The sequence below is a fragment of the Chelonoidis abingdonii genome, chromosome 3, assembly GCF_003597395.2.
Source record: "Chelonoidis abingdonii isolate Lonesome George chromosome 3, CheloAbing_2.0, whole genome shotgun sequence".
In the NCBI taxonomy this organism is placed as follows: Eukaryota; Metazoa; Chordata; order Testudines; family Testudinidae; genus Chelonoidis; species Chelonoidis abingdonii.
In genome coordinates, this window is record NC_133771.1 from 163,473,317 (window position 1) to 163,493,677 (window position 20,361).

The 20,361-nt window shown below is 43.9% G+C and overlaps 2 protein-coding genes and 1 long non-coding RNA gene across 3 annotated transcripts in view; 1 reads left to right on the forward strand and 2 right to left on the reverse strand.

Moving 5' to 3' along the window:
• The first annotated feature begins 622 nt into the window (after window positions 1-622).
• Window positions 623-1,417, forward strand: LOC142046634 (carbohydrate sulfotransferase 9-like). The gene has a single exon (XM_075064583.1). The coding sequence runs from the start codon at window positions 623-625 to the stop codon at window positions 1,415-1,417; it is 795 nt and encodes a 264-aa protein (XP_074920684.1).
• Window positions 1,418-4,266: 2,849 nt separating this feature from the next.
• Window positions 4,267-7,027, reverse strand: LOC142046606 (uncharacterized). Its single transcript, XR_012655608.1, has 2 exons — window positions 6,941-7,027; window positions 4,267-5,604 (listed from the first exon to the last, which is right to left on the reverse strand). It is a non-coding gene; the product is annotated as an uncharacterized LOC142046606 (long non-coding RNA).
• Window positions 7,028-8,503: 1,476 nt separating this feature from the next.
• The window catches only part of XDH (xanthine dehydrogenase), an 81,444-nt gene continuing 69,586 nt past the window's right edge, over window positions 8,504-20,361 (reverse strand). Inside the window, 8 exon segments of the mRNA XM_032798233.2 lie at window positions 8,504-8,643; window positions 11,494-11,661; window positions 12,698-12,886; window positions 14,280-14,345; window positions 15,055-15,169; window positions 16,547-16,599; window positions 17,756-17,830; window positions 19,781-19,909. Coding sequence (XP_032654124.2) covers window positions 8,593-8,643; window positions 11,494-11,661; window positions 12,698-12,886; window positions 14,280-14,345; window positions 15,055-15,169; window positions 16,547-16,599; window positions 17,756-17,830; window positions 19,781-19,909 — 846 coding nt within the window. The 3' untranslated portion in view covers window positions 8,504-8,592.

The window sequence follows — 20,361 nt, forward strand, 5'->3', positions numbered from 1 at the left end:
ATCTGTTCTGATATTAATAATCAACTCAAAAGAGTTTATCATGGGATGAGTATGTTCTAACTCACAAATCAACTTACCATTGCTATGGTTTTTATAATGTGTCTTACTATTTTTGCTAGTTATTAAACCCATCTCAACTAAAACCTGGAATCCTTACACAGGCAAAACTTTTTTAGGACAAATCCAGATTGTTATTCATGTTGACACTTAAGATAAAATCTTTCTCAGCCTAAGGCTTACCTCAGAGCAGGATTCCCATGATGCTTTGCAGTTAAGATAAAGATGTCTAATGAAGTATAGAGTTTTCTTCTTCAAGCTTATGTCTACCCAACTCTGTGAGCATCTACATTAAAATGTCTCTTCCGCCACTGTAAGTCGCCCACTACACCAACTTTATAACTCCACCTCCGTGAGTGGCGTAGCACTTAAGTCAATGTGGTTAGGTCGATTCAGTGTCCACGGAGACACTGTGTTGCTTACATTGCCTGTCCCACACCTTAGTGTAGAATCCTGCAGCACTGGTATGGGTGGAGAATGTTGCCCTAGGTTTCCTTTTGTAGCTGTCTTGTGGGAATAATGCCCAGTATCCAAATGCTGTTTTGCAGATGATCTGGAAGCAGACATGAAGGATGATTTACCTTTGACATTGGACACCCTCCTCCACGTTCAACAGCTCAGGAAAAAGACATTAAGGTCCTTCTGCAGCAAAACTGCTAAAGTCACCAAGCTTCCAGCCAGCCAGCAACAAGCAGCCGAGGTGCTTTCAAGGATCGCAGTGAGCACCAAGCTGGATTTCCTGTATTGCCAAGTGCCAGCAATTGGGCTGGAAATCTGGGAATGGCTTTTGGAGGTGCTAGAAGAGAAAGCAGATGTGACACTGGAGGTGCCAGTTCACCAGCCCCAGCAGCATGGTCTACAGAAGCGACTCAGTGAGTACAACCTGACAGCAATGGAGGCTATGCTGAAATCCTACACCAAAGTGCTATTTGTCAGGGACCCTTTCCAGAGACTCATCTCGGCTTACATGCAGAGACTGGCAGATGGCCTAACTTTCAAAGAGTTCATCCAGAGCATTTTAAACAGGGGACCCCAGAATGCCAGCCTGGAGTGGAAGCCACTGGTCAGCCTGTGCCGGCCATGCCTCATCCAGTATGACTATGTGATGATGTTTGGCTTCCTCAACAGGGAGGTGCGTCACCTAATGCGTCGCATGGGGCTGCCAATGGACTTCCACCTGCCCGAGTTCACAGACTCGCAGATCCGGAGCACTTATAGCTGGCTATCAGAGCAGTTACTCAGTGAGCTGTCACTCAAACAAAGGCGTCAACTGGCCCATTTCTATGACCGGGACTTTGCTGCCTTCCAGTTTTCTAGCAGTTTGCTTTGGGACCTCCCCAGTACTGAAGGGAGCAAGTAATTAGGAGAACAATTACAGAGAGTAGCCATCCAATGACAGTCCTCAAATATGTTAAGGAGTGTTATAAAGAAGGTGGTGATAAATTGTTCTTCCTGTCCACTGAAGGTAGGACAAGAAGTGATGGGCTTAGTCTGCAGGGAAGGAGATTTAGGTTAAATATTAGGAAAAACTTTCTAATAATAAAGGTAGTTAATGTCTGGAACAGGCTTCCAAAGGAGGGTGTGGAACCCCCAACATTGGAGGTTTTTAAAAACAGGTTGGAAAAACACCTGTGAGGGATGGTCTAGGTTTACTTGGTCCTGCCTTAGCCCAGGCGGCTGGACTTAATGACCTCTCGAGGTCCCTTCCAGTTCTACATTTCTATGATTCTGTTATTCTAAAAGCAAATGCGTCACAATTCAAGCTAATCACCAGCTGGAGTCAGGAAAAACCCTCCTTCCATGGTATATTGCAGTACAGTTGTCCAAGTGCACTACGCAGGGCCACACCTTCCAAAGATGACTCTAGTACAGACCACTGTCAAAGACAGGATACCGAACTAGACTGATCATTGCCCTGTGTTTAAATACTGCAGTGACGGAGGCTCTAGAAATGCACAGGATAGATAGATAGGTGTATTTTGATGTAGCATTTCCTATGATTCTTGAGGACTTTTTCCATGAGAAAGCCCATTAAGGACAAGACAACTTTGAGAAAAAACAGTATTTCACGGAGCAGGTTTGCTTAGAGACCACAACAAAGCACAGGCAGTCGCATCTCCATCAGCATCATTCCTTCAGCAATCTTCTGTGCCCCAGCGGAGCCCTGAATACCCCCCCATTTCATTTCCCAGATTCTACCCACCTTGGGCGTTGGAAGCGTCTCCCTCTACAGCTTGTAATCATATCCCCACCGTACACACATGCCCCAACAAGAAGGGAGCCTGCAAAATAAGCAAAACAACTTGTTCTAGAAAAAATAGAGGCAACATCTGAACTGTGAGGCCCTCTGTGGGGAAAATGCTGACCGTGTTTCCATTCCTGGCATGTCCTAAAGAAGGCCTTGCACTAACCATAGCTTTGCTCTATCTGTTCTACCATTACCAGTTTCCATTTTCATGGCTCATATCCCTGCTGCTGCATTGTCCAACAGAGCCAGCTGGCCCAGAGAGACATGCTCCTTCAGGTGGCACAGTGGCTGCTGTCCCTAGGAACTCGGGGAAGCATTGTGCGTCCTTTCATGGTTCTAGGCTTAATGGGCAAAAATCTCAGTGAGTAGGTTCTGTAAGCGCTCACCATTTCACTTTGCTAGGTTACAGATATATTGTACAGATGAACTAGTTATTGATATATTACTGTATATTTTATCTTGTCTCAGCCAACTTGACATGACATGTTGAGATGAATAAAGCATCAGCGCTTACCTTAATAAATGCTTTTCATAACAACACAGCTAAGTAGCTACTATAAACCTCTCTCTGCATAATGTGCACTTCTTGATTGAACGTGAAAAGCAATGGCTCTTAGGGAGAGGCTTTAAAAGAGTTTGACCTCTCTCCAAGAGTACTGGAGTGCAGGTTACCATATTGTGCTAGAGCTACATGGATATTTATGCTCATTATTGGCTCTAAGAAGAAGAACTTGTAACCAGTGTGTGGCTGCCCATATGAAAACTTGTTCATCTGCTAAACTGCAGCACTGCAACATGGGGATTTTTTCTACTTGTGAGGTACTGAGTGCCCTCAACTGCTTCTGAGGTCAATGGGACATTATGTAGTTTAATTAATAAATGCGTCAACCACTGAGCTTTTGAAATGCACAGTCCTATTGAAGCACAAAACAGTGAGGCAGTGTGGCCTAATGGAGACCTGATTGCTATTCCTAGCTCTGCCTCTGACCTGCTGGATGATCGTGCTTCAGTTTCTCATCTGTGAAATGGGGATAATCATACTGACTCCTGTGTAGAGTGCTTTGAGCTCTATTGTTGAAAAGTGCTATATATGAGCTTGGTATTACTAAAATGTCATTATAAATCTGTTAAAATGTCCACTATTAATGCACTATCTTCTAGAATAACATTTATAAATGTTTATTTTGCAATAATGTCCAGTTAATGCAGAATTTCATACACATTCATGTGACAAAGGTACCGACAACAACAGTGCTAATTAAACTAATATATGCAGCGTTGCTGTGGCTGGGTATAAGTGCAAATATTTGTAATAAAAAATGACATAATAAAGTGAGCACTGCACACTTTGTATTCTGTGTTGTAATAGAAATCAATGTATTTGAAAATGTAGAAAACATCCAAAAATATTTAATACATTTCAATTGCAATACTGTTGTTTAACAGTGTGATTAATCATGCTTAATTTTTTTTAATTGTTATTAATTTTTTTGAGTTAATCATGAGTTAACGGCAATTAATCAACAGCCCTAGTAAATTTCCTTTTTTTCAGACAGTCTGTATGACAGCCTGTGACATACCAGGGTACAGTCCAGACTAATATGTGGCTGTGTCACCCCTGCCCTGGAACTTTGGATGCCTTACAATGCCTTGCTGACGTAGCTCCCACTTGGGCCACTCGTAAACAGCCTTCCAGCATGAAAGCCACACCCTGAGTATCTCTGTGCAACTAGAGCCTGGCAGCCGCACTTGGATTACACTCTGGTTCATGCCAGCCTGGGTTATATTGGGGGTGACCCCAACGCACCTTCAGTCTTAGATTTCCCCCCAGGAATGTATGTCTTGTACTGACCAGCCCTCTCCTGCAAGTTACATTAAGTCTGTTATTTCTTTAAAAGGAATAATATGTCAACTTATTATTTCAAACAATTATTTAGACACTTCAATTTAAACACACTGGATCAGATAAAACAATGAAACAAGTCTATTAGCTATAAAGAAAGTATTTTAAGCGAATACAAAATTTTAAGTGCGACATAAAAGTCAGAAATGGTTACAAGAAAAATAAAGATAAAATGCAACTCATGCCTAACTTAACAAACTATATTAAATTCAAAGCAAAGTTTTCTCACCACATGCCTTCAACAGTCTTACTTGCCAAATCACTAAGATCAGGACCCCTCTTCCCAGAGTTCAACCAATGTTTCCTTTGTTGCTTCGGGTACAGTGAATGTGATGGGCAAGGAGAGAGATCAGAGTGTTTTGAAGTGTTTGTCCCTTGTTTTTATAGTTTCAGTTCCCCTCTGGAAACAGCTGGGTACCAGAAGACAAAAAGTCTATGTGGATGGATGTTCTTGCTGCTTTTTCCTCACCTATTTAAGCTTCCTTTGTTTCCCCTTCCTGCTTACTGTTTATTGATTAAATGCAAATTAAGTAGAGTACACATTCCTTTGTTTAAGACAGGCCTGTTTGCCAGTCTCAGTTTGGAACATGTGTTAATAATACTATACAGTGGAATCTTATAGCTTCACACACAATGTTGCCATACGTATTTTATCAGGATGATAGTGATCAGCAAATTATGAGTTTTCAAATAATACTTACAAGGCATATTTTGTACAAAAATTATTACAATTGGAAGTAGTGTGTGAACACGGAGGCATATTCTGTTACTCAGCCATAACGTTTTGAGCTGAATTTTAGATATAAATATTTTTAAATGTCTAGCCTAGAAACTAGGTAAACTGCGTGCAAGCAAACAACATGCATTTTGCTATACATAAATGTAAATGTATATACCTAGGAACAAAGAATGTAGGCTATAGTTACAGAATGGGCAATTTTATTCTGGGAAGCAGTGACCCTGAAAAAGATTTGGGGGTCATGGTGGATAATCAGCTAAACATGGGCTCCCAACATGGTGTTGTGGCCAAAAAAGTTAATGCCATCCTGGGATTCATAAACAGGGAAATCTCGTGTAGGAGTAGAGAGGTTATTTTACCTCTCTATTTGGCACTGGTGTGACTGCTACTAGAATACGATGTCCAGTTCTGGTGCTCACAGTTCAAAAAGATTGCTGATAAATTGGAAATGGTTCAGAGACGAGCCACAGGAATGATTAGAAAACATGCCTTATAGTGATAAGCTCAATGAACTCAATTTATTTAGCTTAACAAAGAGAAGTTAAGGGTGACTTGATTACAGTCTGTAAGTATCTACATTGGGAACAAACATTTAGTAATGGGCTCTGCGATCTAGCAGAGAAAGGTAAAATACAATCCAATGGCTGGAAATTAAAGCTAGACAATGTCGGGGTACAATTCCCCACTCTGAACCTTAGCATCCAAAAGATGGGGTACCAGCATGAATTCCTCTAAGCTTAATTACCAGCTTAGAACCTGTAGCGCTGCCACCAACCAGGAATTACAGTGCCTGGTACACTCTGGTCCCCCTAAAACCTTGCCCAGGGAACCCCAAGACCCAGACCCTCTGGATCTTAACACAAGGAAAGTAAACGCTTTCCCCAACGTTGCCTCCCAGGCTCCCCTCCCTGGTTCCCTGGAAGATCACTGCGATTCAAACTCCTTGAATCTTTAAACAGAGAGGAAATTCACCTTCCCCCTCCTTCTCTCTCCCCGTCCCAGACTCTTCCTGGAGAGGACAGTAATCCTGGCACAGAGAGAAATTAGCTGTGAGCTCCCTGCCTTTCAATTCTGGCCATTTTCCCCACCCCTCTCTCAATCACTCTTAAATGTAAAAGGCTTCAGAACCAGATAAGCAGCTTCTCCGACGGACCCTCCCCCCCGGCTGTGCTGTTTGTTCTCCTCAAGCAACACTGTGAACTTCAAAGCCTCGGCTCAGCTCGCTCGCTGGAGCAAAGAGCAGCTGTGTTTTGGTAGCTCCGGGGAGTACCTTCCAGTTTGTTGTAGACAGGAATTCTGGATACCTCTTAATACCCTGGAGGCCAATAACAGCGCTGGTGAGTGTCCACACCTGATGAGCAGCGCTGCATCACCAGCGTGATTCGCTACACCCGTAGCAGACCAGGAGTACAGCCAGCGCTGCAGCAGGGAGTTGCAGCGCTGGCTGAGCTTGTAAGTGTGGACACGAGTAAGTTGCAGTGCTGTAACCCCTCAGCAGCGCTGCAACTTGCAAGTGTAGCCAAGCCCTAGATGATTAGGTACAGGGTTTTGAGGCTTATAAGACACTGGGATACCCTCCCAGCCTAAGTATACCAGTACAAATTAAAATCCTTCAGCAAAATACAATTTTGCATCCTTCCAGCAAATGCAGAATTAAACTCCTTTCAGCCATGCACATTTCATAAAAAAAACAAACATAAGCTAACTCGCCTTATTCTACCCAGTACTTACTATTTTAAACTTATAAGAGCCTGTATTGGAGAATTGTGAGAAAACCTGGTTGCACGTCTGGTCACTCTCAGAACCCAGAGAGAACAACAACCAAATTCTAAACAGCACACCAGAAACTTCCCTCCCTCAAGATTTGAAGGATTCCTGTCCCCTGATTGGTTCTCTGATCAGGTGACAGCCAGGCTCACTGAACTTGTTAACCCTTTACAGTCAAAGAAATATAAAGTACTTCTGTTCTATTAACTTCTAATCTGTTTCTGACAGACCAAAATTCAGACTGGAAATAAGGCATAAATTCTTGACAGAAAGGATAATAAGCATTGAATGAACAATTTACCAAGGGTCATGGTGGATTTCCATCACTGACAATTTTTAATCAAAATGGGATGTTTTTCTAAAAGCTTGCTCTAGAAATCATTTTGGAAAGTTCTCTGGCCCGTGTATACAGGAAGTCAGATTAGATGATCACAATGTTTTTTCTGGCTTTGGAATCTATGAATCAGTCAAGCAGCCATTTAAATGTCATAAACAGAGCAAATTCCAACAAGCTGTAAGTGGGCCAACACTCATTTAAGGTCAACGAAGTTGTGGTAAACTTTTCAAATCTGACCTGATTGCGTACAAATCTGGTGCTTTCTGTGAACCTCCCCAAGCTTATTACCAAGCTTGGATCTTATTCGCTGCCACCAGCCAAAGTTGTCCAGGTTTCGGCCCCTCCGGGTTCCCCAAATTTTCCTTGGGGACCCTCCAAGACTCCAGAAGTCCTGGGTCTCCTCTATCTCATCCCCAGCTCCCCCCTTTCTGGTTATCGGATTGCGATGGTCCTAATTCTCTTTGAATACAACCAGAGAGGCAATCTAGCTCCCGAGCGACTAATAATTCAACTAGTCAGCTCATACAAGAGATTCCCCCTCCTTTGTCCCGTAGCCTTTCCCGCCCTGGGAGCAAAATAGGAAGTAAGACACAGAGCTTGGGCTTTTCCCTCCCCACCACCTAGCCTGCACAGAATTCCTCTCCCTCTGCTCACTATGGAAAAGAAACTCCCACAAGTTTAAAAAGAACTTTATTATAAAAAGAAGAAAATACAGAACAATAATACTGCATTAAGAAACTCAATAAGGAATATGGCTTATAAAAAATAGCGAATAAATATCTGGTTAACAGATAGCCAATAAACCAGTTCACAAATCAAACCCATGTAAAACAAATCAAGAACATCACAGCCGATTACTTTGTTTCCTTTTGTACTCACAATGTTTAGTAGAATTTTCTGAAAGAAGAATGGAGTTAGAAAGAAAGCTTGTTTACTCACAGCCGAGAAACAAAAAGACCCCCGATTTCCAGTTCCCTCCCAGACTTTAAAAAAAATCCAGGTCTCTGATTGGTCCTCTGGTCAGGTGTTTGGTTCCCCCTTTGTTCACCCTTTACAGGTAAAAGAAAATTAACCCTTACCTATCTACTTATAACAGAAGTAATATCTGTTTATGCCAGCTCTGGTCAGTGACTTCAAAGTGCAAAAAGGAAAAAAGGCCATTTTGACTGTCCTCCCTAGTTTTACACATCTCAGAGTTTTATAATCATACTTAACAAAAATAAATGCTTTTACAAACAAGCTTATCGTAATCATTTCTCTGATCCTTGCAACAAACTTAAATGAACCTTGTAAGGTTTTTCAATTACACAGAAAGCAAAGCCATCAGTTTACTCTTCATTTACATTTCCATCCCAGCAATAACCTGCCATCAATACCCTTTCCTCCTGAAATTGATGATTCAACAATTAGATTATAGAGCTTCATGAATCAATGGATGAGACATATGAATACAGATTTGTTTTCTGCTACAGAGTTTTTCTTTTTGGTCCCCTGGGGTAAAACCATCTTCATGAACAGACCTTGTTCCTTAAACTTCCCATTTATACCCTCACAGACCATGGCTTAAAGGTCCCGGATTTGGCAGATGGACACTGTAAAAAATGAATACAAAAAGTTAAATTGACTGATGGCAGCAACAAATTGGAGGCATACACTGAATTCTTAATGTAGGTAGACTGACCAGATTGTTACCATTTGTGGTAGGTGGGCTTCATACTGTTGAATATCTAAGCTTAGAATCCCCATCAGACAGAATACAGCAGGGGTCCCCAATGCAATGCCCATGGGCGCCATCTAAAAACGCCCACGTCCTGGCCGGCGGTTGAGCATCCGCTGAAATGCCGCCGAAATTCGGTGGCATTTTGGAGGCAACACCTCTGGATGATGCCGCTTGGCACTGACAAGTGGCATCATCAAGAGGCATCACTGCCAAAATGCCACTGAAATTCGGCGGCATTTCAGCAGATGCTCGACCGCTGCCACGGTCCTTCATCTGGTGCCCGCCAACGAAATGGTTGAAGTCCACTGAAATACAGGATCTGTACCACATGTAACTAGCAATGAGAGAACTGCAACAGTTCTGGTTCAGAGGCCGGATGACAAATATGCTGGGCATAATCCTGATATCCTGACACAGAGCTGGATGCTGCTCATCTCATTCGCAAGACAAGTAGTAAGGCATGAACAAGGCAAGAAAGATTTGGCCCATAGTGTTTGCCCTTAACTACAATGGGGTTTATATTTGAGTAATGACCAATGCTCCAGTCTTGCAACTGACTGCATGTGGACAGATGCCTGCACAAAGCCCCATTAAAGTCAATGGGGCTCCACTGAGATGCAGGGGTCCACCTGCACACACTCCTAATGACTGTAATGGGGTATTGCAAGGAACCAGGGTCAACGCAGGCAGAGACAGATGCAGGATCAGGTCCCGTATGAAGACTTTAAGATAGGCCCACAGAAGATCAGAAGACTGGAGAGGTCATAATATTCAGTGATGGTGATCAAAGCAGAAAGCACAAAGGCAGGCCTTAGCGGTACTCGTCCATTCTAGTATGGAGACCAACAATGTTAACAATAGACTTGCTAGATGCACTAATGTTTGGGAGGCACTCAGAAATAAGGGTGAGGAGCACCACGGAGATGCCAATGAATCATTTAATTTATGCCTTTGTATTACAGTAAGCTGGAGTCCCTGGGAGTTGCCCTATTCACATTGGTTAGTAGAGCCTGGGAGCAAGCTGAAGTTGAGACACTGTTGCAATTTGTTCTAGCCTGAGCCCCTGTTTTATTAATTAGATTGGAGAGAGAGCTGTGCAGAGAGCTGGCTTCTAAATTTTTTAGAATGCTGTTTTGAGCTCTGTTACTCTGAGAAAACTTCATCTCTGTTTAATAAAAGCAGTGTAGTCTTCTGACAAGGAAATCCAAGTGGCTGCTTTAGGATTCTTCAGTACACAGTAAGAATTTCCTCTCAACTCTATAATGCAGATAAATAGAAGGAAGAGTTTATGGGAGCCTTTCCCCCATTCTCCAGGTTCAGCACATGCAATATGGTCTAATAGCATGATTATTCAGTTAGAGAGACCAGATGGGTGAGGTCATATCTTTTATTGGACCAGCTTCTGTTGGTGAGTGAGGCAGGCTTTCGAGCCACACAGAGCTCTTCTTCAGGTCTGGGAAAGGTAATCCCAGTGTCACAGCAAAATGAAAGATGGAAAAGATCATTCAGCATAAGTAGTTAGCACACATTGTAAAACGGACCATTCAAAGCAGAGTGGCCCATTAACACCTCTGCAGTTATAGGACAAAAAGGGGTTAGTGGGTTACAGATCGTTGTAATAAGCCATAAATCCAGTGTCTCTGTTCAGTCCATGATTAGAGTAGTTACTCACTAAGAGAAGTCGGTCCAATAAAAGATATTACCTGACCCACATTGGCTCTCTAATATCCTGGGACCCACACGGCTACAACTATACTGCATACAAGATTCTTCAATACCCACTGTATCTTGTGCTCAGTACTGGGCTGTTACTTAATAGGAAATCCAAACCCTCGTATGAAAGATTGTATATATACATTATACACACACACACACACACTCTCTTTAAAATTGTACCAATACTGTTATCATTCCTTTAAATTAAAAATGAAAATATTTCTAAAAATCTATTTTTCACTGTTTATGCTACACATTTTTCACACTTCACTCAGTATAGACGGCATGCAGTGTAGTTGTAGCTGTGTTGGTCCCAGGACATTGGCGAGCAAGGTAGAAGAGGTAATATCTTTTATTAAACCAATTTCTGTTGGTGAGAGAAACAAGCTTTCAAGCCACATAGGGCTGAGGAAGAGCTGTGTGTGTCTCAAAAGCTTGTCTCTCTCACCAACAGAAACTGGCCCAATAAAAGGTATTATCCCATCCACCTTGGCTTTCGGTATAGGCTGGTCAGTTTCATTTCCTGCTTAAATCCAGGGTCAATACTGAGTTCTGTTGCACTAACACTGTGATGTAGGGGTTGGGTTTACAGCACAGCAGAAAAATGTATAAATTAAGGAGATAAAACCTGCATTCATAGACAAGGTTTCCATCCATACTAAACTTTGCAAGGTCTGTTCCCTGCCATGAAATTTTATTCTGTGGGTGAGAGGAATCCTGAATTAGGCGGATAATGTCCATTTAACATACTGAAGTCACAATACCACATTTTGTGGAGGTCCTTCTTGTAATGGAAGCTCTTCATAAGCAGCTGATGTTTGGATTTGCATCTCTTTCAATAGCATCAAACCACTGGACACAAAACAGAAAGCTGCTATCGCTATTAAATGTCTGAATCTGATCACGTGATCTGCCCCACAGTGACTCATCTACAACCTGGGATGGGATAGTGTTGTTGAATCGGATCATGGAACATTATGAAGCCGAGACAGCCTAAATACTGTACCAATTTGGTGAACATGTCGACGCAGGCATTGCGGATCCTCTCTGGGGTGGCAGGGCTGTCTAGTCTGAATGGCTCTGTCAGGCCAGATTCTGCCCTTGCAGCGAAGATGGCATCTTTAATGGCATAAAACACAGAGGCAGACAGGAACAGGGGAGGTTCACCAACAGCCTGGACAGATAGAACACACGAGAGAATCAGACTGACCCCAAACAGACTCATCGTAGTCTAGATTGTGGGTTTATTGGAGGGAGAGGAGGAGCTAGCAGAGGTCATTAGCTGTTCAGCTTACTCTTGACTTCCTTCCTCCTTTCCTGCTAACAGCATGAGAACATGATCATGATTAACATTAATAGACAACAAATAGCTTTACTGATTTGCAAGCACGTTTCCCTGGAGCCAGGGAGAAGGAGATGAGTGAGGAGACAGACAAGGTATTAACAAATATTCAGATAATGATGTTCTGGGGTCTCTTTGTGTGCCCCATTGAACTGACAGTAAACTGGACACTCGTTGAATCTGTGCTAGGGTCATATGTCAAGCTGCATACCGCTCAGTCCTAACAATATGACCAGCTAAAGAGAGCAGAGACGATCTGCGATGGCAACAGCTGAAGAAAATTTACAATAAATTATTAACCTCTTATGGCAAGGGACCCTGCAACCCTGAAGGAAAAATGCACTCTGCAACCAATGGGAAAAAAAGATAATGGAATTATAACAAATCTGTTGGAGTGACACTTTTGTAAATCTGTAGCTTGACAGTGGTTTCTATGCTGCGTACCACAACTGCTCAGAGCTTTCAGAACAACAGGAGGAATAGAACTCAGAACACCTGCGCCGAAAGCACAGGCTACTTGAGCTAAAGAAGAATCTTTATTAGTGTTAGCAGTATAGGGTCTAGGACACAGGTGAGCAGTTCAGATTCTCTCCAGTACAGGGCAGTGGTGATAATGTATTAGCCATTTCATCATTATATCTTTTAATATGGGTATTATCATTCATATTAACAATTACTGGTAGAAGGAATGCAAACAAACCGATTATAAGATGAACAGCTAATCAAAACACTCTGATCTCTTCAAAGCCGAATACACCATTAACCTTCTCATTACTGTAAATATGGTCTCTTTGCACAACACTGTTATCAAGTACAGCTTCCACGGAAATAAGGATTAGTAGAGGGCATGTGGATGTCAGAAGGATACCTTGGATGAATAAATTGCTTTGCTGTTTGGACAGTCCCGGAGAAGAGAGACATAGAACTCTGTTGGGATGTCTCCAAACGCTGGGATCTTGTACGTTCCAGGCCCTCGGGTATACAAATCTCCTTCAGGGGAATAGCGCAACTCCTCCAGCGTAAAGAGCCCAAGGCCTTGGATAAATGCTCCCTCTACCTACAAAAGAAAGAAAGACTAGGTCACATTCTTCTTTGGGCTCTTTCACACAAAAAAGCAATGATCAGTCCAAATGGGACTGTCCTGGCCAAATTCCCATATGGATAATTACATTCTGTGTCCTAACATTTCACTTGCATTTGCAAAATGAGGAGGTGCTACGCAGCTGCAGGGGCCTGGCTGAGAGCTCTGGGAGCCCTCACCACCCATGGGGGCTTGGTGCTTCAGGGTTCCCCCCTCACCCCCAGTTCTGAGCTGAGAGGTACCCCCACCACCAAATGCTGGGAGCTGCGGGGTTCCCCTCACCCTCAGCTGCTTGGAGCCTCCAGCGCCCATGGCAGCAAGGACCTACGGGGGTCTCCTGCCTCCTGCGACAGCCAGGAGCTGTATGGTGCCCCCGGCTACTTGTGGAGGCCAGAAACTCCAGGATCCCCCACCACCTGGTATCTCTGGGGGTTCCCTGCTGGCAGCTGGGGGCTGCAGGGTATGCCACTACCCATGGCAGCTGGGAGCTTCAGGATACCCACGCCACCTCAGAGCTTGGGGGCCCCGCTGCCTTGGGTGGTGGGGATACCTTGCAGCTCCTGGCCACCCCAGGCAGTGATGGGACTCTGAAGCTCTGAAGTCATGGTGGCCTTCAGAAGTCACAGATTCCTTGGCTTCCATGATCTCCATGATAAAATCGTAGCCTTACTCAGTACTGCTAGTTACTGAAGTGTTACTGTGCGCTTGTTACTGTACGGAAGACAGAGGAAAACAGTCCCTGCCCAGGGAGCTCACAAGCTAAACTATTAATTCAGGTTTTAATACAGCTCCCAGCACCACCTGGGTATCTGAGCACATTGGGCACTGATCCTGCAATCCTTACTGATGTAAGTACTCTTTACTCACACAAAACACTCCCATTGATTTTGACTGGACTACACACTGGGGTAAAAACTGCAGGATTGGGGCTAAATTAGCAATCATACATTGCAGACACAAAACATGCCAGATGAGGATCCAATCTTAAAGCAGTGCAAATCTTCTCTTCCCCTCAAACCTAGTATGTTCGCTTTCTCTAAATTCATTCCTCACTTGGGCTGAGGTGTAGAAAAAAACATCAGTGTGGTGATAACTGAAGGCCACATAGGAGTCTTAATAAACAATACCAAACAAGAGGATATTTGCCCCCTCCCCCAACAACCCTGTGTCTATTCCTGCTCCAATTTTGGTGGTCAGTTATTTCTCATCAGTCAGCCCAATATGCTTGTCTGTTTATACCTGCAGCGCTATGTTTGCAAAGTTATGGCCCGTAGAGAGAAGAACAGGAGAGGCGGTCTAGAAATGGCTCACAGCAGTGTAATTTCCTGACCAAACAAAATGAGGTTGAATCGGTGACAGTAACACTTACCTGTCCTATATCTATGGCTGGGTTCAGGCTGGTGCCAACATCCATTACTATGTCTGAGCGAAGGTTCTGAAAGTTACCGGAAGTAAAGAATAAATAAGCACAGAGAATAACTGATCATTGAGCCACTGTGACTTTACACTTTTTAGTTAAGATATCCAACACTATCCACATTTTGGCCAGCATTTCTGTTTTCACACATATATGTGTATGGTATAAGGACTTCTCACTCCCCCTGGGTCATACGTTAAACAAAGCTGATTGTTGTCTTTAAACTTAATATTGAGCCTGAAACCAAATTCAGCCCTGGGGTAACTCAATGAAGGCAATCAATTTTTCTCAGAGATTTGTTTGACCCATTATCCAGGATGCCAGTGATCAGTGTTTTGTATCTGAACACAACAAATGAAATCGATGTCATGTTCAGCCAAGCATTTTTTAATAAAAATTTCCCAGCCCTACTTTTCATGAGTAACTCAATTCTCTAATCTTTTACTGCTGCTTTGGGCTTACGTAGTGCTGGCACCTTTGATTTAACAACCTCAAATGGCTCTGCAAGGCTCGTAATACACTTGTGAGGTAGATAATTCTTACTATATTATACCAGCTTTACATACAGTTACACTGACGAACAGAAAAGTTAAGGAATTTGCGCTGGGTCACAGTGAGTCAATGGCATAGCTGGAAATAGCCTAACTCCCAGTCTTTGATCTAACCACTAGACCATGTTTTCGTCACTTTAACTACAGAGAGTTTTTTAATCATCTACCCCACTCACCTTATGGTCACCTGTCAGGCAGTCTATCTCAACCTCGGAGCAAGCAACCCCATAAGAGAAGTAATTGAAAGGACTTCCTTCATTTTTCTCATAGTCATACCAAAGGTCAGGAATTCTTAACAGAAAGAAAACAAAACATTTCTGATTGCATGAACAGCCAAAATAAATAAGTTATCACTGAACCATTTTGGTCTTCATAAGATTGTATTTTCTTATACTTCATCCATTTTCCCTCTGTGTAGACTAGATATGCAGAAAGTAAAAAAGTAAGGAAATCCAAGGCTATCCTGCACTTCATAAACGTAGTAAGACTCCATGAACGATTTTCATCAGTCTCTGGAACATAAACATTTATAATGCTCACATACAGTCTCAATCCCAAGAGTCCAATATTAAATACTTTATGCAAGGCATAAATTTGTGCATGTCCCAGAACTAGTTAAATTCTGTGCTGAAGTGAAATGGAGCCAAAGAATAAGACTGAGTTGTGGAGCGATTCATGTTTTTGAAATAGTTCACAGCAAATCCTGTGTTATGCAGCTGTGACCGTTTATGTAAATACTGGTGTTTTGTTAAACACCAACGAAGCAACTTGGTTCAGAGACAAATGCATTTCAAAGATGCAATAGAAACTGGCTCACATCGTACATTTCAGTCCCATGTATCTATTGTCAATATCAAGTTTAATGTTTTGTGATGAGTCCTATGCCTTTTATAATGATGGGGTTGGGTTTGCCTCTGACATTAAGGCTGATTGATGGGAGAAATGTTTCATTTTAGAGCTACACAAGAACCAGCATAAAAAAGAAAAAACGTGTTTTTAAAATATGAGAATGAAATTGAAAACAATGGAAACAGCTCATGCACTGGAGGCCGGAATGTGGCTTTATTTAATTGACTGCCTCATCTAGTACCATTCTGAAAGCAACAATGATCCTTTTGGAGGTTTTTCTAAGGGGCAGATTGTGACCCCTTCTCCACTGGGCATGGAAAATCTAAAAGGCAGTGAAAATCAGCATTCTTCTAATCTTAAGGGAAGGCAGAAAGCTGTGAGCCAATTGCCTTGCAGATCCCTGGGTCAGATTCACTTATCTCTCTTTAAATCTGAACTAACTCCACTGAAGTCAACAGAGTTACTTCAGGTTTATAATAATGAAAATGAGATCTGAACGTGGCCCCACTCTTGTCTCAGAGCTATGCTCCACCAATGACTTATCTTCCCTAGCTCAGGAGCATGCTTGAGAGTAGAGGTGTGGCTGATGGATGGGCTGCTACAAGCTTCCCTCAGCTGACTCTCGCCATGTAGGCCAGGACGTGCAACTGCTGAGATGCCGACTGCAGCCTTCACCGGCCATAATAGCTGCAGAACAGCTTCATGGCCTGAGAGGAGAGTAATTATCCACACAGTGATCATCATGGAATGCTCCTGCACATAGACTATGTAACTAGGCAAAAGTATTACTGCACAACCCCAGCTTTAATACTCACTCACCTATAAAATCCTGTGGCTGACAGGCTAACACAGTTAACATAGGCTGCTCCCACCTGATAAAGTAAGCAGGTTTTTAAAAAGTTAGTATTATTAAACTAATTCTTGTACAATAACCTTCTGAGAATGCATTCTGAGGAAGCCTGTGGCCCACATACTCAATAGGGCAGTGTTTCCCAAACTTGGGACACTGTTTATGTGGGGAAAGCCCCTGGCGGGCCGGGCCGGTTTGTTTACCTGCCGCGTCCACAGGTCCGGCCGATCGCGGCTCCCACTGGCTGCGGTTCGCTGCTCCAGGCCAATGGGAGCTGCTGGAAGCAGCGGGCAGTACATCCCTCAGCCCACGCCGCTTCCCACAGCTCTCGTTGGCCTGGAGCAGTGAACCGCGGCCATTGGAAGCCATGATCGGCCGGACCTGCGGACACAGCAGGTAAACAAACCAGCCCAGCTTGCTGGGGGCTTTCCCTACACAAGCAGCGTCCCAAGTTTGGGAAACACTTTAATAGGGGATGACAGTCACAGTAGAGCAGAGTGAAGAATTGATTTTTTGGGAGCCAAACATCCTGCAATTTCTTGATTTTTTCATCTTTCTTGAAAGGTCTGCACAATGGTAAAAATATCCCTAAGCACAGGAGACTTGGAACTTGGAATCTGGCTGGGCGATTAACACATGGAGGTATTTCAACTTCAGTAATCCTTGATAATACAATACAAGGTGTGCCCATTCTTTAGATGTTGGAGTAAGGAAACTATTGTCCCCACTGAGGATGGCTGAAAAGTGTCCTAGAAGTTTCTTACAGAGAAGTCTTATATTTTTCACAGAATCACTTTGCTGTGAGCAGAGATTTTCATTCTCATCAGGACTGCAACATGACCATTGAGATACAATGGAACCATTTGGGATTTTTCTCTTAACTTCATTAGAGATCAGACTTCAGTACGCCCAAATTAGTTATAAGCAGGTTCCTGTGTGAGAAATCTTCCTTGTAAAACCACAAGTGGAAGCTAGATGTCACACCTTTGGAGTTTACCCCTCTCAAGTATCCTCTTCCTCACAAGCTAAGTTGCTGCTACACTGTCTATCCTAGAGCCTCCTGGAACCTTTCCTACAGGATGTGCAGGGATGGCAGATTTGTCTACATGCTTGATTTACCAACAAAATAATTCTCCGAACAGCCCACATCTAATCGGTACCAGGTATAAACAACTTACCCAGTCCTTCCAGGAGCCTTTGGGGTTTGAATGTTTGAATGGCTCTAGCCTTTCTAAAATAGTCTGACACGCTTTCTAAAAAAGAAAACAAAATAAAGAGCAACACTTTTTAAAGCAGTGTAGTGAGGCTGTGTGGCTTCCCGCCACCCCAGAGCAGGACGAGCCCATCTGGAGACTGGAGTGGGTGGAGCTAGGGAGCTCGGAGCCCACCCCTCAGAGGGTCAGACTGCGACCCAGACGTATAAAGGCTCACCCTCAGAGCTCAATAAGGAGCCAGCCGCCAGGCAGACCAGACGTCTCCAGCCTAGCCCACGACTGGGAAACCCCCGCGGCCCAAGGTGCATGCCAGGACTGGCCTGATTTGCCCAGTGCTCACTACCTGGAGGAGTTGCCAGACCTGCCCTGCTCCCGTTACCTGGAAGAGTTGCTGGGCCAGCCGCTCGCCCATACCCCAAGGAACCCATGGTGCTGGACCCCTCGGAGGACAACACCCTGACCCAGGTACTACCCGAGGGGGAGTCTGGAAGTAGCCTGGGGGCAGCTAACCATAGTCTGGCTGCAGCACTGCCGGAGCCCATGTCAGTTTTTTTGCGCCCAGGATTCCCACTGACTCAGCAGCGAGTCTTCTGCTGCTGCTATGACCCCGGGCTGAGACGCAGTGGAGTGGGTGGGCCTGCGTCCCCCCTGCCACCCACCTCGCTGGTGGCAGTCTCCCCCTCTTCCTGGCTTTGGAGGCTTGGGCCTACTGTTATTGCTCAGCCCTGCCTGAGGGCCTGAGCTCCTGACTCTGTATTGCCCCGCCCTGACCTAGGGTCTGGGCTTGATACTATTTGTACTGTTACTGCTCAGCCCTGCCTGAGGGCCTGAGCCCCTGACTCACTGTTGCACCGCCCTGACCCAGGGCCTGGGCTTACAGTGCTTATTCCAGGTACCGCAAGGGCCGCCAGGAAAGACTCCCACGGCCAGACTAATTCCCCAAACCTCAGCAGTGTGCAGTGAGCCAGTGTGGCTCCCCTCCACCCGGAGAGGGTCGAGCCCCGGCCAGCACCTCTACACGTAGGCCTTGAAAATGTGAGCTTATTACACAATTGTTCATAGTTACCCTCTGCCTAAATCAATGTTGTCCTTAGGACACTGAGATATCATTAAATGGACAAGGTTCAGTAACTGGGAGAGCTGATCATAAAGGCATAGTTTGACTGGGAAATAAAAAGATTCTAAAGCTGATTGGTTATGTTTATGATAAAGGGAGATCCCACTGATGGCACATGGCCTGGCCAATTCTAAGGGTGGGAAAGCAGGGCGACTGTCCAGGGCACCAGCTTGCAGGGGGCACTGTACTGCAGTGGCCTGCCATTTTGGCTCAGCTCTGATTGGCTGGCTGTGGTGATTTTGTTTTGTTTTTTGGCTCAGCCACTGTGGGCAGGGGTGCCAAAAATGTTTTCCATCTTGGCAGGCAAAATGGCTAAGGCCACTCCTGGTATAGGGTCTTGTGAGTCATGACACACACTATTGGATGGATTCTAGTTTATAAAGAAAACTTTGCCTATTTTAATCCCATCTGGCCACTTGAAAATATCTAGTAAGGCGAGTTTGTAGCAACATGGCAATAATTCACCATACCTTCGTGCAATTCCCTATCCCATGCAACATTCCTGTAGATTTGATGCCAACTGTAGTCCCCAACCCACCTGCATGTTAACAGTGTACCATGCTTGCAGTTAACACCACAGACATTACTAAGAAGCTATTTATTTAAATGGCTGCCTTTCTTCAATTTACTAATTGGCAATGGACTGAACATGAGCATTTCATAAAAACCTTGAAATAAATATGGTCATTCATTATCTGCTGCATCCTAATAATTGTGGCCATCACAAGGAATTATGAGGTATTGCGTGTTTAATATTTCCTTTTCAAGGACATTGGGCATCCCATATCTTTTTAAAGAAACATGTAGACAGCATATTTTTCTGTTCTGGAGCCCTCGCCTAGATAGAGGTTTGAATTACTCAGTTGCCTTACAAGGACAGCCATCCCATTGATGTCTGCGCTGACAGAAGCGGCTGTTGCAGAGGTATTTGGAACTGTGTTAGTGCTGGTCTCACTGATGTGAATGCTGGTGGTTGGGATTCTCAGAGTTTTGCTGGCAACCTGCAGAGCAACAAAAAATGACTGTCTCGTGTACATATTTGTGAGGCATGCCATTCCCTATCCACAATATCCATGCTGCAACCTTCTCTTCTCTCCTCTCCCATCCCAAATTTCACCTATTTTGTTTGTTTAGTTGCTGGAGTTAGGTCCAGGTTTGTCATGGTGAAGCCTGAGAATTTGTATGTTTGTCAAATGTCCTTACAACCATTTCATTATTCAGACATTTTTTTTCTCCAGCCCAAGATTCAACAACTGTAGAAGACAGAGAGGAAAAAGTCCCAGTACATCACCCAATCCATCTTCTTGCCAATGCAAGAAGTTTCGTCACATCTAGCTTTAAGTGCCCCCAAACAATGAGGGGCATATGCTACCTGTACATATAAAATATGGAGCAATATATGCAGAAAGTGCCCTTTAATTGATATAGCATTTATTGCAGTTACTGTTTCTGT

Coding starts and splice junctions, on each gene's coding strand:
- LOC142046634 (XM_075064583.1), top strand. CDS start 623: ATGAAGGATGATTTACCTTTGACATTGGACACCCTCCTCCACGTTCAA.